The sequence below is a fragment of the Phytophthora infestans genome, genomic scaffold (genome assembly GCF_000142945.1).
Source record: "Phytophthora infestans T30-4 supercont1.8 genomic scaffold, whole genome shotgun sequence".
NCBI lineage: Eukaryota > Oomycota > Peronosporomycetes > Peronosporales > Peronosporaceae > Phytophthora > Phytophthora infestans.
The window spans coordinates 2,020,463-2,037,710 of NW_003303751.1; the positions used below are offsets into that span (position 1 = coordinate 2,020,463).

A 17,248-nucleotide genomic window follows, 5' to 3' on the forward strand; every position below is an offset into this window, starting at 1 on the left:
CAGACAATCGACAGTATCATGAAGAAGATGCTCATTCCGCTCCCTAAAGAGGCTATTCTCGGTTTTTTTGGGCATATCTGTAGTCCTGCTCACATGTGTGACCGCGATAACGTGGGTGAACAAGATGCGTCAAGCCTTCCCCTTTCGGCGTCGTGTATTTGGGGCTATCGCAGTGCTCTTGTGGACGTCTATCGCGCACAACTTATTGAGTTGGACCCCCTAATTGACACAGAGCTTCGCCGGGTTCTCGAGGGCTACGATAAGGTCATAAATGATCTAAAGAAGCGGGGTCTGATAAAAATCAATGAAGGGAAACGTCAACTAAAAGGTTCCGGATTTGAACTCCTGGCTCTGAAACTAATGAAACTTGAGCCTGTAAAGAAAGGTCAAGCCTGGTCGACGGTGCTATTTGGCTGGCGGTTTTTTGTTCTCATGTGGATTTAATGAGCCGGGCGGATTCGATTGATACAATCATGTTGCAACATATAGAGTGGTATGAGGATTTTCTAATTGTTGAGGAGCAAGGTCATAAAGAAGATCAAACTGGAGCCGAGAAGTTTGGCAAGCATGTATACTCCAGCCCCTACACCCCATCGCAATGCCCTGTTCTCGCGCTCGCTGTACTACTATTTTGCTGTCCTGAACGCGGTAAGGGAGGCAAACAACAGCTTTTCCTGGGAAGTGACTCAAAGGATCGCTTTGGCCGCTTGTTACGTCATGTAATCAAGTCTTCGAGCGAGGAAGAATTGTGTATACTGGGCTGTATACCGGAGGACATCGGCACCCACAGTCTGCGCAAAGGCAGTAGCTCGTATGCGCTTGGGCAAGTAAGTGGGCCAACCCCCGTCTCGGTCTACTTGCGTATGGGCCAAAGCCTGGGAAAGCTGAAAGACAGATACATTCATTTTGGAGAGGGAGCTGATCAACTATGTGGAAGAATGATAACAGGACTGCCATTCGATTCAGAGTGCTTTGGGGTATTGCCTCCACATTTCCCTCCCGAAATGATTTCAAAAATGACGATAGGTTACCGAAATGAAATTATGAGTGGCAACAGTAACTATCCACGCGGTTTACAGTCGGCTTTTCCATTTTTGATAGCGTCACTTATCCACCACGAACATTATCTTCGAGTCACGCTATCGTCGTCGCATCCGATTTTTAAAGCTCGAGTATTTTCCGCAAATTCGCTTCTCGACGACCAGCGTGGTGTGACGATTCTTGCAATTGGGACGTCACCGGTGTGTGGCCTAAAGGCAACCGGAATTCCCGCACATCTCGCGGTAGCAAAGCAAGTGAAAGAGCTAAGAGATGAGGTCGCCACCCTTCATAAAAAAATCGAGAGCATTAAGTCCGAAATGATCGTAAAACTACCAAATCAAGTTGCCGTTCAGGTTGTTACTGAAATGCGGCAGCATTTTGTGGTTAATGGGGTTGCTTTAATTTCGCTGCGCGATCTGGATACCCGGATGAGCGATTTACGGTCCACAATGGCTACAGAGTTTCGCAGCCTTATCAGCGATCTGCAATTGGGTAAGTCTGTTACTACCAGCAGCAGTATTGCGAGTGAGCAGCAATCAGAATGGTGTTCATGGCCGTGTATTGATGGTAAGCTTGATCATGCTGTTCCAATAGGCTGGGGGTTTCCAGCACGAGCGAACGTAAAACCTATGTGGAACCTCTGGGTTTTTTGTGATCGTGGCGCCAAGATTCGTCCATACAGACAGCTAAGTAAGCAGCACGATATTAGTGCAGCTCATCGAATGAGACACTCACGCGTTAGTATTGTGATGGAGTACCTGGAGCAGCTTGCGAAGGAAACCACCGCACTACCAGCTGAAGTGACTAGAATCTCCGACTTTCAAATCCCCACTGCCGACAAGGTGTTTAATGCTGCCTTCTCAGCAATGATGTCAAACCTCTACACGACAATACCTAAACGAGCGGAGTAATTATCTTGTGGGACGCTTTACAATCGACTTTGTACCTATCGAGAAAAAAAAACAGCAAAAGCGGGCAACAAACCTTGTTAGATATCACCTGTCCCGGAACTTGGTGTCCCGGAACTTGGATCTTACGGATATCCGGTAAAGTTACAGGCGTAGAAACCGTAATTGTTCCCTTCGATAATAGTGGCCACGGCCTCACCATCCTTCTCAATCTTGCCCGCTGTGTTGGCGACATTGAGGCTGTACACTCGCATATTGTTCGTCTTAAGACGAAGCGCTAACATGAATAGCTGATTCCGTACTCATAACCTCTGACCAATCATAGCATGGAATATAATCGTGATCTGATTACTATCACAAAGGCCGTCATTATATACGTTTTTTTTAAGATTTGTAGTACGTTTTTAATAATTCTTACTTGTTTTGCATAGTACTATTCTTAATTTCTTTTATAGATTTGTTTACGATCTTTTGTAGTAGTAGTACATGAAGCTGTTATATTTTGTTTGATACAAATACATAACTATTATTAGCTACTAAAACTTTTAAAATGTGACTATAGTGGGTTCTCTACACCCACACACACCACTCCGCCGCCGCGAAAAATAGAACATTATTCTGTGTAAATGCGCGTAGTGCACGACCTTATAAAAGTGCGTACTTTCCATCTCGACACGTAGCGTATATTCAAGGCACTAGGAGCAGTGTTTGTGATTAAATTAGCGTGGAGGCACGTGATTAAAGAAGAGCACGAAACACGGAAGAACACCGAGACAGGATATATACACGATGGGATAGATGGAGCGACATTAAGCACAGAATGCCATGAACGTTGAAAGAGGACTAAATTAATGAAGGCACCTAGCGATTCTGAAAAGCACGAACCACGGACGATCACGCTACCAAAAAAACTTAGAATGGCAAGAACATGACGGGAGCGTACAAATGACGGAACGTAATTGAAAAAATGACACCCCAACATGTTGAAAAGCACGTCTTCGAAAGCGTACGCACTATCGAAGCCACGCTAGAACACGTAACGGTAAGAGTGCACGGACAGGAATTCTCCCATAACACCACAGTAGAAAACGGAGCACAATCGACCGACCAAACAAGAAGCCGCGGTAGATCATAATCGGGAGATTGCCGAGCATTGGAACACGATACTAGGGTAGAACCGGAGCTCACTAAGGAGCGCGATATCACTATAGTTAACGAAAGCACGGGCGACAGGCCAACCGCGACACCACGAGATAGCACGATAGCATGGACGATGGGTCAACCACAAAATAATGAGAGAAAAAGCAGCCACGGGAGCTATAGATGGAAAATCAATGGGCCACGGAGAACGATACCAGTGTAGAGCCTGAGCTCCCCGAGCCACGGAGGACGAAAGCTCATTATAACACGATTGCACGGACGGCGTCCCAGCCATAAAAATCACAGGGGAACTTCAGCATACCACGATTACACACTGTGGAGCACGATGCCACTGTAGAACACAAAAACACGGGCAACGCAAATGCACTACGCGAGCACAATACCTTAGACATCATAACCACACCGCGATTGCACGATAGCGTGATAACGCGGTCGATAGAAACTCACCACGAGAGCACGATACAGAAGCGACGGAACGACACGACTACGTGGAGGCACCAAACTACGGAATAGCATCCTTCAGCTAGAGTACAGGCGATGGGAGGTCAACGGCCACGAAAGCATTCGCACTACGAAAAGGGTGCAACCCACGTAAACGTTTGAAAGCAGGGATAACTAGAAGCCTCGAAAGCGGGTCGTACTACCGAATAGCATGAGCCCAATAGAGAGGGCCCATAATCGCTAAGCAGTATGGACCACGGGTGAGCAGGGAACCACGAATCCAGGAAGAGCACGGAAGAGCGCGGGCTGTTGAAGAACATGACATCCAACCTGTAGTACGGGGTACCAAACCACGATATTATACGGGTCCACACGAGACTTCGGAGCGGTAAGTGGTTTTACACGAAGCCAAGACTTACTGGGGTGAACGACGCTCACAAAGCACGCGACATCAAGAAACACTTAAATTTGCGGTCACCTCATCTCCAACAAACCATGCTAGCCCGCCGCGTAGCGGCGGCAAACGGCTAGTCTCCCACCACATACAATGCTAATACGTTCACGTACACTAGACACGATCATTACGATTCATAGTACTTGAGTTCAGTAAAATAAGGCGTGCGTGATTAATGTGTCGCAGTGCAAAATTCAATTGTTTGTTTTGGAGCCCTGGGGTAAACTGCAAAATCGCAATCGCTAGCACGTATAGCCTATTTTGTGCGTTAATAGGAACAACTTATTTAAATAGCACGCTCCAACTCTAAAAATTGAGTGAGCTACAGCCACCGACATGGATGCGTGATCTAATGTGGCGCGGGGTGTATGGTTGAACATTTCCGGACGTGTTTTTGGTGAACCATCTATTAATAGCCATAAGAGATATGATACATGTACAGAATGGGGCGTCAATAAGGAACGCCTGATATATACTGATTATTGGCGGTATTTTCGGATGGGAGGGCATAAAATGTAAAATATGTGATTATGTACTTATTTTAGTTAATAATGTCACCAATCTGGGTTCTATCTACGTACAAACCTGCGTGCCTCCAGCACGCCTTGATCGTGTCGGCGTCTAAGGCATTCCAGGCATCATTGCACCACATGACAGCCTCTGATGTCTCAATCGTAAAAGGATCTTCTTCACAGCACAGTTTCCACACTGCTTCCTCCCCCAAATCGTTTAGCACGCGCCGCTTCACCCACGCAATAACGCCCTGATCCATCGGTTGAATGGCTGCCGTCGTGTTAGGTGGCAGGAACAGAAGCTCAACGTTGTCTGGGTCAGTCTCTGAAGCAATATGAACGGGTGCATTGTCAAGTAGAAGAAGAATCTTCCTTCCGGCGTGCCCCATCCGTCGGTCCAGCTCTTTCAGCCAGTCTTGAAAGACAGGCACCGTCATCCACCCTTTGCTGGTCCCTCGGTATTCCGCATCTGCAGGCTTCTTGGGTAACCACCGAGGCCGCTGGGCTTTCCCAAGAAAGAGAAGCGGGAGCTTGTCCGTACCCGAGCTGTTAGTAGCCACCACAATTGTCATGCGATCCTTTCTCTTTTTCCGCGATGGAGCTGCTTTTAGGCATATGCTAGCGCCTGGCGTCGCCTTGAAAAAAAATGCAGCTTCGTCCATGTTGTACACATCGTCAGGGTCATACTTCGCGATCGTTTTGCGCATGTCCAGCGCGGCCTTGCGCGCAGCAGGAAGGTCTACGGACCCGATTTCACCGTGGTCTCGGCGATGGCGGATTCCGTATCGCCGCATGAAATGCTTCAGCCACCCATCGCGCGTAAATCGAGGACGTTCGGTCGGCGGGATATGAAGCGCGTCGGCGTAAAGCCTACCGATAAGCATGAGCAAGCGGCTGGATATGGGAACATGCCGCTGCTCCGCATACAGCACCATTTCGACAATACAGGAGTCCAGCGCAAGCATTGACGCCCTTGGCGCTTTTATGAGGCCGATGAAGTCAACAGGAATACTCTTGAGAGCCGCCTCGGATTCAACAATTCGCTTGACGGATGATTTCGCTGGAGCCTTCTCCAAAGCGAACTGCTTCTCTGCCCATCGTCCAAGTATTGCGAGGCTCCACGTAGGCTCAAGGCTGTGCATCCTGCACAGCTCGAGTTGCTGCTGCTTGGTAAGGCGTACACGGCGGTGTAGTTCTCGCTGCATCTTTTTGAATGAACGCGACGGATTCAAATTTCCCGCCCACCACAGGTACCTCCGGTACACTGTACCGTGTTTAGTCTGCCAAAAATCAGTGCTTCAACAAGAGTCCTGTATAATTACATAATATTATTTGTATCAGGTTATAAATTGACACCCGTTCCTTATTGACGCCCTATCCTGTAGTCATTTTGGCCAAAAAATGCCCCCCCCCCAGCATTTTTCAAGATTACTACTATACACCATTTCCCGGCCAAGTTTCCAGTTTAAATGGCCCGTTCTTGTGTGATCTAATTTAAGGCTGTGTGGAGTCACACCATTTTTAATTTTAGGCTACGGCATTTGGCGATTTGCAAGAAAAAGCCACTTTTCCCACGACTTGCATTTCTGCCCATCACACTTTTCAAGCAGGTTGCAAACCTGGTTAAATACATAGAGCCTACGTTACCGCATCGAAGGGCACGGCTCATGGTGCTTCAAGAAATGAAGCCCTCCAAAACATTTTTTATTGTAGGACAACTTAAATGTTGTTAATATGGTACTGTGAATGCAGTAGTCACTGTTTGGCTTTGTTTGTGCATTTATTTCTTCTCTGAATAAGGGGTACCCTTGAAGCGTCAGAGCATGCGGTACCGTAGGCTCTATGTATTTAACCAGGTTTGCAACCTGCTTGAAAAGTGTGATGGGCAGAAATGCAAGTCGTGGGAAAAGTGGCTTTTTCTTGCAAATCGCCAAATGCCGTAGCCTAAAATTAAAAATGGTGTGACTCCACACAGCCTTAAATTAGATCACACAAGAACGGGCCATTTAAACTGGAAACTTGGCCGGGAAATGGTGTACATGTATTAATACATGTACCAAGGTACTGACTGTACAGAGTGAAACTTCAACACGTTGACATAAACGGAAATCCTCGTCGCCTGGAAGCTCCAGGCTAGAAGCACATCGTTTAACACAATCCGATCGACGATCCAGCGCGCACCCAATCACAAGTAGAATATTAGTATGAGTATCACGTCGCAGCGGGAGAAGGTGGTTCGCAGCCATGTGCGCGAGGGCTGCGTCTTCGTCGTCGAAATGAGTCGTCCTCGTGCCAAGAACGCTTTCAACGACGCGCTATACGAGCAGCTTACTGCGGCACTGGATGCGTTTGAGGCCGACGAGTCGCTACACGCGTTCGTCCTCACAGGCCACGGCGACTACTTCACAAGCGGCGCCGACGTGAAGGAGACAGCTGCTATCCTGGGCGATGGATCCGTCCGTCCGCCCTCACAGAGTCCGTCTCACACCTTCATGCACAAGATGTTAGACTGCAACAAGCTGCTGATAGCCGCTGTGAACGGCCCTGCTATCGGCATCGGCGTCACGCTACTCATGCACTGCGATCTCGTGTACGCGGCCGACAGCGCCACCTTCTGGACGCCGTTTCTGCGGATTGGAGTCGTGCCGGAGTTCGCGTCCTCCTACACGTTCCCACACCTGCTGGGACCTATTGTGGCTAACAACCTGGTGATCCGTTCCAAGGTTTACACGGCGCAAGAAGCGTTGAGCACTAATATTGTGGGAGAAGTCTTCCCTACGACCGGCTTTCTGGAGAAGGTGCTCGCTGAGCTCACTCCACTTGTCAACAACCGCTTTAACAAGACCAGTCTGCCGGTGTACAAGACGCTGCTGCGTCGCGAACGCGCCCCGAAGATCCGCGAGGCGCTGTTCTATGAGTTCGAGCAACTGGACCGCCGTGCTGCGTCGGGAGAGTTCCTGGCCACCGTGATGGAACTCAAGAAACAATTCAACAACAAGAGCAGCAAACTGTGAGCGGGGACTAGTCTGGTAGACGGCAACGTCGCTCAAATATGTTGAGTTTGGTCTTGAGGATAATGAAAAAGTGTTTTGTGCCTTGCTAATCGGCCAGTGCGATTATTCCGCTGGACTCGTAGCAATGAATGAGCTGTAGCTTCTTGAGCTCATCAATTGCTCGGTTGCCTTCTTCGAAGCTCGGACAGCTCTGCACATACGCATCAATTTAAAGCTTAGTTCTACAGCAGCCAAACACTCCACAAAGCACTTAACTCACGTTGAGAAACGCCTTCAAGTCCACCGTTTTGCGAGGTGTGGAAGGTTGGTCCGACGACAACGACGCACGAGAATCACCGCATAGCTGCTGATACAAGCGCGTCATAAGTGTTCCGATGCCTGGAGACGGCGCGAGTGTACGCAGCAGCGAGTGCTGTCGGACGCCACTGGAGTTGATCTGAGGTGTAAGGTCTTCCACCAAACCTTTCAGCTGTAACATTCACGTTAAGACTCAGCAATTCAACAAGTATATAAGCAAACCAGAAGGCAACTCTTACATGGGCTGTTTCTTCCAACACCTCCTGCTTCTCTTCCTCATACTGAGCCTTCAATGATTGTTTCTACATATCAATACAAGCATACACACATTAGTGGGCACAGAGTAATGCCAGAGTACGCTACGTACATCAATCTTTTCCGCAATCGCCTCCTGGGCCTCTTTCAGCAGCACAATTTCCTGTTGGAGTTCCACGATTTCGTTTTGAGCACGTTCCTCCTCCAGTCGCTGCCGTTCTTCTACGCTTTGAGCATCATCGGGACTGTTGTCGCTTCCTTGGCTCTCGACCTCCTTTTCCAGGTCTGCAAAGACTTCCTGCAGTTGTCGGATCTCGGACGTGAATTCGTCCAGTTTCTCCTTCAGCTGCGACGTTTCCGCTTCGAGGTGCTGTTTCTTGTTCGCTTTCCTCTCCAGATCTTCCTCACGTCGTCGTTTAGCGCGCTCGGCTTTCATCTCCCTCTCCTGCGCAATCTCCTGGTCCAACGACTCCACCTGGTCGTCCAGTTCCTTGAGCATACGCGCGTATTCCTGTTGGATGTCGATATTTCGAGTTTTAACCAGATCGCGGAACTGCATCACAGCTCAGTGTTAAATAACAATCACCCTTGATCATCACTCTTCCATTAACAAAAGTCTTTACGTTCTCCGAGCGCCGCCGCAGTTCCTTCTCCAGTCTCGACTTGGTGATCTCCAATCGCTCTGTGAATTCTGTTCCTTGGTCATAGACCTCCTGGAACTTCTCCTCTAAAGTGTGCGCCTCTCGTACCGGGTTAGCCGGTACTACGGCCAGCTTGGATGTCAGGCGCGGCATCCCAGAAGCGGGTAGGTCGCGATGCATACGAGTCACGGACTTGCCCAGCATCGCGTCCGTCGCACGGAGCTGCGCGTTGCAGCAGTGAGCACCATACTCAGTACGTTTAATACTTCGTGGCCTTAAGCTGCGTACCTTATCACTGCATTTCGCCAGCTGTAGCGCACACTTGAGCAACTCGGTATGTGCGTCCGTCATGGTTTTTTGTGCCTCGCCCGCAGCGACAAAATCACAGATTATGTATCCATGTGACCAAATTTGATTTTGAGTATGTACCCATATACAACGTCACTGTTTAAGATTGATGCAACGGCCACCACCTCGATGGCCTCCGCCTATGCCGCCTGCGCCATGGGGACGCCCAGCGTTTGTTCCTCCAGTCCCACCGCCTCCACGTGCGTTTCCATTCCCTCCACGATTTTATCCGCGGTCTCCATGTCCTGCTACAGGCTACCACCCTCGGTTTGTGCCTCCTCGCCCAGTTGACCCTGATCAGCTGTGGCTGGACTCGTTTATAAGGACACACTGCAGCTCACAAGAGAAGCTTAAACGAGCTGTAAATGAAGCTAATGAGCCTCCGTTGAGGCTGCTACGCCGTCGCGTCGCACAGGCTCAGAAGCTGGCGGAACAGTTGAAAGAGGAGGCAATGGCGTTGGCTGGTGTTGAAGAGCGAATGGCGAGTTCTGAGAATGCTGCAACGAGTGTGGAAGGCTCGAGACTGCGTGTACAACGTGAACGAAAAACTGCCATGTGTGAAGCCTTGAAGAGTCAACTGGAAGCAATGAACGTGACGTCGGGATTGTTCCCTGAGCAACAACTTGCCGGCATTCGCGCGTTTGCCGCTAGGGTCGACAAGAAGAAGGTGCGAAGGACTTCGGCGTCTCTTGTTTTGGACTGCTCTAACAAATACTAGTATGACCAATCAAACAGGCCTATCGGAAGCGAGTCAAGCGGAGACGTTGTGCTGAAGCGAGTCTCAGTAGAGCGGCAAACGCGAAAAAAGTTGAAAAGGTGGGATCAACTGATGACAGCACGGCTACTAAAGAAGACGCGGAAAAGCCGCGAGACCGAGAGGAGGCTTCACGTTCGGACACAGTTTTTCCCGAGAGCAGACCTTCGGAGCAGTGTCTTGACCCCGAGACATTGACTCTTGACTCCTTAATCAAAGTCCGGCGAGCATGGGACTTGTACATTGTTTTCCCGCAGACACGAGGAGCTTCGGCCATCCCACCGGTACGCAAATGCAGTCGACAAAGACTTTGCAAACGTTGACTAACTTGTTCCGAACAATTTCTTCTTCTGAACAGCATTTTGTGTCTCCACCTCCCACGCCGTCAGCTCCGTGGGCAGAGTACGCTTCCCTCTCCAGCTAATACGAAACACAACATTAGTGAAGACGGGTGCGAGTGTGGACGATACTCTCTATTGATTTCCCCCACAGTGGCAACCTCGTTCTCTAAGCTCGACTTGTGCATCATTCTCAACTTTACGCAGAAAGTTCGGCCACTTCGTCACGCAAAGCTTGTTCCGTGCTGAGCTTCTGCAGTTGGTCGTCGTTGAGCGAGTCGCCTGCCTCCTTTTTGGCCTTGATCGCGTCAATCTGCTTGAGTTTCTTCAGCAATCCCTTAACCTTCTTGGCTTTCTCTTCAGGCGCCATCTCCACCGCACTGGGTTTGTCCGGTTCCTCCTTCGTAGACGCAGTGCCAGAAACCTTAGCCAGAGCCTCGTCCACAGCAGCTCTAGCCTCCGCAGCCTCCTGCGCCTTCTTCTTGCGTGCGCTCTTGCTCAATTTCTTGGGCGCAGCTGCCGCGCCCATTCCAGGGATCGGACGAGGCGCAGCACCGGGAACGGACGAAGCAACGAAGCGAGGAGCGGCGTACTTGTTGCGGTCAAGCTTCCGCGAACCACCCTCTTCCTTGCGCATCATAGCAGCCAGCGCTCCCGTCGAATTCGGCGGACGATAGGCTTGAGGCTTCGGCGCAGCCTTCGGGGCCTCCGAAGAGCCGAAACCTGCAGCGTCACCCTTCCGACGTGGAGACTGAGGACGGTTCGGGTACGTATCCTGCGCTGCCGGGCGGAACTTGAGGTCGTAGAGCTCGCCACGATCTTCCTGGTGGATAGGACCAGTGCCATCGTAACGGAAGATCTTGAAGCCGTTGTCCACGCGCAGACGCGGGAACGTCGTGGCCGTAGCGAAGTAGCGACTGTCAGGAGACCAGGAGAACGTCGTAGCCGAGTTGGACGTGGCTGAGCCCATTTTCTTCAACTTGTTACGCTCCCAGAAGTCCATATCACCGCGGAGATTGCCGAATCCAGCAAGACACAGGAAGCGGCCGTGTGGGCTCCAGCTGACGTGGTTACGAGGCGCCGCCCCGAACTCAAAGATGGGCAGCGCTTTGTTGTCGTACAGAGTGGCATTGGCTGGCATTGCACCAGCAATCACCACGAAGCCGCGACCAGTGGGGTCCCAGGCCACGTCGTGTACAGTTCCCGCCTTTGTAAGCGGCACGATGCAGTCATATTCGCCGTCGCTCTGCAGGAAGAAGAGACCAGTCTCTCCGTAGTATGACTTGCCAGATGTATCGATATCCGTACGCGTCTCGATGATCAGCGCACTGCCAGTAGGAGACCATTTAAACGTCACATCCTGCGCCTTGTAGAAACTCTTGGTCGCTGTTGGAGCGTCCAGACTGTTTGGGAACTGGTAGATCTTGACACTCGCAGGCTTGCCTTTCTTCTCCGGAACAAACAGCGCCACCTTGTAAGGAGCACTGCCAGGAGCCACACTGAAGTTCGCCACATTCTACAGCAAGGCGCATTGTCAGCGTCCGCACTTGACGCCATCGTTAGCTGGTTAAACCACGTACCGGAAGGTTGATCTGGCCAATCGAGCCTGCGCCAATGTCGCGACCGTGGTACAGCACCACGCCGTTCGCACTCTGACGCGCGCAGATGGTCTCATCCGATGACCACTGGAGCGGCGGCCATTTCTGCCAATGCCATCGTAAAACAGCGTTAGTTTAATACACTTCGACAGATTCTAGTCAAATAGTTCACGTACGTCACGAGTGTAGGCTTTGTGGTTGAAGCGAGCGACTTCTTTGCCAGTGGCGGCATCCCACACGATGAGATTACCGAGATCTGATTCCTTCTGAGGCCGCTGCCACGTGAGCAAGTGCGAGCCCAGAGGCGACCAGGACACAGCGTGGATGCCTGCATTGGCCACCTCCGTCACGACAACGCCTGTATCTGCGTCACGCACCGTGAAACCCGAAGAGGTGCGTACCAGGACCACGAGCTTGCCGTTTTCTGTGAATTCCATGAGATCGGCGCTGCCTGGAGCGTCAAAATCCTCATCGCGCTCGACCTTGACCTCGTCCTTGCTAGAGGACGGAGGGCCCCAGATGGCTTCGATGCCACCCCTACCGCGCAAGAAGAACTTGGTGGGCGGCACGTTATTCGTGTCGTCTTTAGCTACGATATAAGTGGTTAGTGGATGGGTGCAGGGACTCGTAGAGCTGTTGGCAGACGTACCTGTCGCCATGATAGGTTCCCCTGAGAATGTTTAAAACCTATGCCGCTGTTCATCCTGGCCGTCCGATTTCTTAAATTTTTAATCTTAATTGGAGTGTTTTAATGTTTTAACAACATTCTACTACCGTACTCCAATACTAGTTCAAGTATTTTAATCAATTTACAGGGAAAATAGAGCTCTTACGTTTTGCTCTCTCAACTGGTTGGCCCTTAATTGGCAGTTTACATTATCGTGCGGCTCTTTTGGCACTTTCGGTTGTAATTCGTACCACTTATCGAGCACAAATTAGCTACAAAGCGTACTCGAGTACGATTTACTTCAAGCATCTGAGTCCATATGATCGGTATTACTTCTTGAAGTACTTGTCTGGTCCGAAAAAGAATTAACAGTCCTTTAAATCGGCGATAACTTCGGTCGTACAGCTCCAACGGAAGCGTGTTTGAGTTAGTTTGAAAGCTCTACTTACGTAGCATCAGCACGATTTTTTTAATGAAGAAATTTCCCGCCATTTTGGCCAATATCTGACCATTTGAACTGTCACTTTATGGAGGGGTGGAGTTCTTTTTTTCGCTTTGACGTCAAAAATAATCAGAATTAACCCTTAAGTACCGAGTCATCTCTTACAGGTTCAATGAGACCTGTATCTCAGCAAATCAAATCGAAGAATGGATAAAAATCCACCAATCACAGTTGCTCCCATAACATCTCTAAACTAGACCCCCCTCTAACTTGAAACCCCCTCCTGTTCATATCCATATTGACGACGAGCATGGAAGGCGAGCATATCTGTAATTGGTGTGAATCTTCCGAGTGCGACTGGGCAGTCTACGGGGGCGAGCTGCAAGAGACAGCAGCTCGTCTTGTGGACACGTTGTCGCGCAAACGACGGCGTAACCCTGTCGTGCGCGCTATTCTCCGTCGCAAGTTTATTTACATGAAAACTGGAAGCATGAGCGGAGCGGTTCCTGAGTGCGTTAGAAGAGGGCTGGTAAACAACTGGCCGGATGAAAGCACGGTGAGTGATCTCTATTAGCAAGCGTCTGGAAGCTTTAGGTCAGCTACTCTTGTGATTGATCTATTGACGCGCTTTCGTGTAATCGCCACAGGATCCTGCGTCGTCGATCTACACACCGCGTCAAGAGCATCGCGAATAGATGTAGATCGCACTTTGAAGACATCTTGGTAGTGGAATGCACTGAAGCATTCCACGTGAAAGCCCCTCTCGCATTTAGTACATCCGTACTTCGCTTTCTTGCTGATTCCTCGCATGCTACACAGGTAGCAAGTCAGCTTGCCATTGCTGTGTGCCGTAGCGTTAGGAGTAATGATGTGGAACAAAGTGTCGGCCCCAACAACTTCGTCGACTGCTTCACGCTTCCTCGACTTTTCACGCCGTAATTTTCGTCTCCGAATATTCGTTTCATTGCTCGTCAAGACGTCCGAAATGCGCCGTTTGAGCTCGCGCAGTGTAAAAGTCGATGACGTCGTGTTTTTCAGCAAAGCGAAGGCATTGTTGATCGCCAGATCAACCAACCAGGTACTCATTGTCATGTCCAGACGCTTCTCACGACGGCGAGATGGATTGGTTGATCGCAGTTGATCAACGCGATCAACACCGCTCATGTAACGGTTGTAAACTGCAATCACGGTTGGTACCATGAATATATTGCGATGCAAAACACGGTCGTCTGTCCAGCGCTCAATTGGATAGAGGCCATGACAACAGTCGACAGCCTCTTGAGATGAGCCGGGCAGGGTTCGAGTCGACGGAGTTGCTCGCAGATCGTTCGAGTAGAAGATGACTACCTTTCGATCTTTGAAAACGATGTAGCCAGCCATTTCCGCAAGCACAAGCTCTGGTTTGAACTCGCTCTGCTGTGCTTTCGGAAGACACTTCTGCGCCTTTTGATGATCAGCATCTTTCTTTTTCCACCCGGGCTCTTTGTCAACAGCAGCAACCAACTCCCAATAGCCACGATCCGACTCAGTCACTCGCTCTACAGCCTTCTCCACGGCTGGTTTATTCCACTTATCAATCAGATTCATACGCACGGTGCCGATGGTATGCATTTTACCGTCGGTAAAAGCACGAATTGCCTTAGCAAAGGTGTGCCGCGTGTAGAAATTGTCGGAAACAGTGAGTCGATATCCGCTAGGAGAGCGCAGAGCCTTAGATTGATGCCCCATCATGCTGATCCAGAGTGCTGTGGCAGATTTACCGCTGATTTCGACGTCTGGAAGCGCCAGCGTATTGTGAAGGCACGTACGCAGCACAGGAAACTGATTGGTCAATGTCCACTCTGACATGGGTACGATTGGTTAAAATGAGCTCGTATGAGGATTTGTATGCACGCGGATTGAGAGTAATTGACACGAAAATGGATTGAATTGCTTTTAGTGATAGACCACTAGATTAAGCTTCATTTGCGCTTTTCTAGTATATTTTAAAGTATAACCCTTTAGCTACCAGACCGCTTAGAGGTCCACCTGGACCTGTAACAGAGCGTTTTGCAGATTCTTATTGGTTAAAAAGTGGCATGTACATCGGACAGTGCAGCCCACGACATTCTTAGCGGTCCCATCGGACCTATAGCAGCATCTGGCGGGGTCGCGATATGGGGCCAAGTCGTGTTCGTAACCGCGGTATAAGCGGCATAGAGGTTTCAGCTTGCCCCCGCACACCCCGGCACGAAGACGCGTGGGGGGCTGACGAAGATTATGGTGTTCAAACTGATGAAGACCACGCGTGGATTGCTGGCGATAAAGCGGAGCTCGGTGGAGATACCAGCGGCGCCCAAGGACGAGAAGGAGGTGTTGTACGGCGTAGTGGCAGTATGGGACAGCATGTTGCGCGTAGTGAGAGTGTTGCTGGAGGCTACAGTCAGCTCACAGCCGATGCAGGTTACCGCAGCGATCATAGAGAGCAGTGCTGTGCTGCTGAGGTGCAAATCAGAGCCACCGAGGCCCAGCTTATCATCGGCGGTGAGCAGCCTCGCCCCACGTATCTGCCGCGTGGTGTCAACGCATTGCACGAGAACACGGGAGCAGATGTACAGAGCACGAATTGTACCCCCATAACTGCATTCAACATCTGCACACCGAGCGTCATGGGGTAGTCGTACATGGAGTCGCTGAACATGCAGAGTGGACTACACGTCGTGGCGGAACAGCAAGTAGCCAAAGCCTATCGTGATAATGGATAATATGGATTTTTTTCACTGTTTTTCACTTCACCGTTTTGCAGTAGCTTGCTTTCGTGGACATCCGCTGAAATGGCTGCTTGAGGACAAAATACACCCACGGAGAGCGAGTTTGATGCGTATTGCGGGCTGGAGATTGCCATGAGCATTTGCGTGATGAACGATATCAGTGAGTATTGGTCGGAAAAGCGTTTTCTCGGTCAGAGTTCATTCCCAGATACCATAGCGAGGACGCGGTTTCAGCATATTGGAGCGGCCCTGAAGTTCTATGCCAACGGTGACAAATCGATTGACAAGGTGCGCCATCCGCTGTGGCACAGCAGAGCAATACTCGGGCATTTCCAAAAGCGGTTTGCAGCGTTTGCTACCCCCACTGGAGTCAGTACCATTGACGAGATGACTGTGGCAACTAAAGCGCGCTCGAGAGCGTGCACGTACATGCCCTCAAAGCCGGATAAGTACGGCGTTCGCTTCTACGCTGTGGTAGGCTGGGACTCGCTGTACGTGCATTCCCTATGGGACAACGGATCGGGCAACATGCAGCAATCGACGCCAGCCCAGCGTTACACCGATAGGTTTTTTTAAAAGAAAAACCTCATTGTTAATTCTTTTCTGGACCGGAGAAGTAGCTATTTAGCCTCAAAATGGAGCTACGCACACCATCGTAATCTGTATAGATCCTTCATTTACTCCACCTGGACCAGTGCCTATATTCTACCATAACGTTTGTTCTAGAATGACGTTACCGCAACCCAAACTTTTACCTTTTACGATCTGACGACGGAAATTATGACAGCCTTATCACTAAAGCAACACTTCTAGCAAAAGCAACCTCAGAAAAGAGCATCTATAATACTATACGAGTAATTGATGATGTGTGGGCCACATCATGAGTGGCTTCGACATCTTTTTCAAAATTTAGAGAAATCACGTAGGTTCGCAACAAATCTCACGTGCAGAAAGGAGTTCATAAAGACGTTTTCATAGACCAAGCAAGCAAAACGACTCCGACCTCAACGACAACGCATCATGATCGACATCTCGCTGGCGCACGAGTTGGCGCGCGCTCGGCTTGTCGAAATTCCGATGATAAGAGAAAAGTTGGAGAGGATCATGCAGGTCCAGCTAGAGTTTCAGGCCTTGGTCAACGAGCACGAAGAGCGCAGTTATGAGCTGCTGAACATTGTTATCGAAGAAGTCTTAGGAACTGCTAACACGGAGTCACTCTCGTTTGATATGCTACTGGAGATATTGGTTAAAGTGCTTATTAGCTAAGTACAAATAAACATAATTGAGAAAGCAATGAGTATTAAGACGTTATTCAATTAGCTTTTACCTCTCATAGTTGCTTCTGCAGCAGTTGGTGAATACGGCTAGCCTTGTCTGCGTTATACGCGGAGATTGAGCGCTCGCGGGATGGCACACTACCATCCACAGCATCCTGAGGCACATAGTACTGGTATCTCGCTTTAACACTCTGTGCTCCTGTAGTTGCATACTTCCTGTAAGACTGCTGTATCCTTGTGCTACACCAAGGACGCCGCAGCTTACGGCGTCAGGCTGCTATGGCCTCTCAATCCACTCTGTCGGGCTAATTTCCAGCTCGTAACCACTGGCGGAAGCAGCATGCCAGCGT

At 49.9% G+C, this 17,248-nt stretch overlaps 5 protein-coding genes across 5 annotated transcripts; 3 read left to right on the plus strand and 2 right to left on the minus strand.

Annotated features, from left to right (window-relative positions):
- Window positions 1–6,660: 6,660 nt before the first annotated feature.
- On the plus strand, window positions 6,661–7,531 carry PITG_06437 (enoyl-CoA hydratase/isomerase family, putative; the record flags this gene model as incomplete). Its single annotated transcript, XM_002998513.1, has 1 exon — window positions 6,661–7,531. The coding sequence occupies one exon, from the start codon at window positions 6,722–6,724 to the stop codon at window positions 7,529–7,531; it is 810 nt and encodes a 269-aa protein (XP_002998559.1).
- A 28-nt stretch (window positions 7,532–7,559) lies between these two features.
- Window positions 7,560–8,904, minus strand: PITG_06438 (uncharacterized protein; the record flags this gene model as incomplete). The annotated part of the gene is made up of 5 exons (XM_002998514.1): window positions 7,560–7,721; window positions 7,791–8,000; window positions 8,068–8,130; window positions 8,196–8,636; window positions 8,707–8,904. The coding sequence occupies 5 exons, from the start codon at window positions 8,902–8,904 to the stop codon at window positions 7,617–7,619; spliced, it is 1,017 nt and encodes a 338-aa protein (XP_002998560.1).
- Window positions 8,905–9,523: 619 nt separating this feature from the next.
- On the plus strand, window positions 9,524–9,884 carry PITG_06439 (uncharacterized protein; the record flags this gene model as incomplete). The annotated part of the gene is made up of 2 exons (XM_002998515.1): window positions 9,524–9,739; window positions 9,861–9,884. The coding sequence occupies 2 exons, from the start codon at window positions 9,524–9,526 to the stop codon at window positions 9,882–9,884; spliced, it is 240 nt and encodes a 79-aa protein (XP_002998561.1).
- A 312-nt stretch (window positions 9,885–10,196) lies between these two features.
- Window positions 10,197–12,428, minus strand: PITG_06440 (eukaryotic translation initiation factor 2A, putative; the record flags this gene model as incomplete). The annotated part of the gene is made up of 4 exons (XM_002998516.1): window positions 10,197–11,680; window positions 11,745–11,867; window positions 11,939–12,351; window positions 12,412–12,428. The coding sequence occupies 4 exons, from the start codon at window positions 12,419–12,421 to the stop codon at window positions 10,364–10,366; spliced, it is 1,863 nt and encodes a 620-aa protein (XP_002998562.1).
- A 4,213-nt stretch (window positions 12,429–16,641) lies between these two features.
- On the plus strand, window positions 16,642–16,887 carry PITG_06443 (uncharacterized protein; the record flags this gene model as incomplete). Its single annotated transcript, XM_002998517.1, has 1 exon — window positions 16,642–16,887. One exon carries the CDS (start codon window positions 16,642–16,644, stop codon window positions 16,885–16,887), a length of 246 nt encoding a protein of 81 aa, XP_002998563.1.
- Window positions 16,888–17,248: the final 361 nt, after the last annotated feature.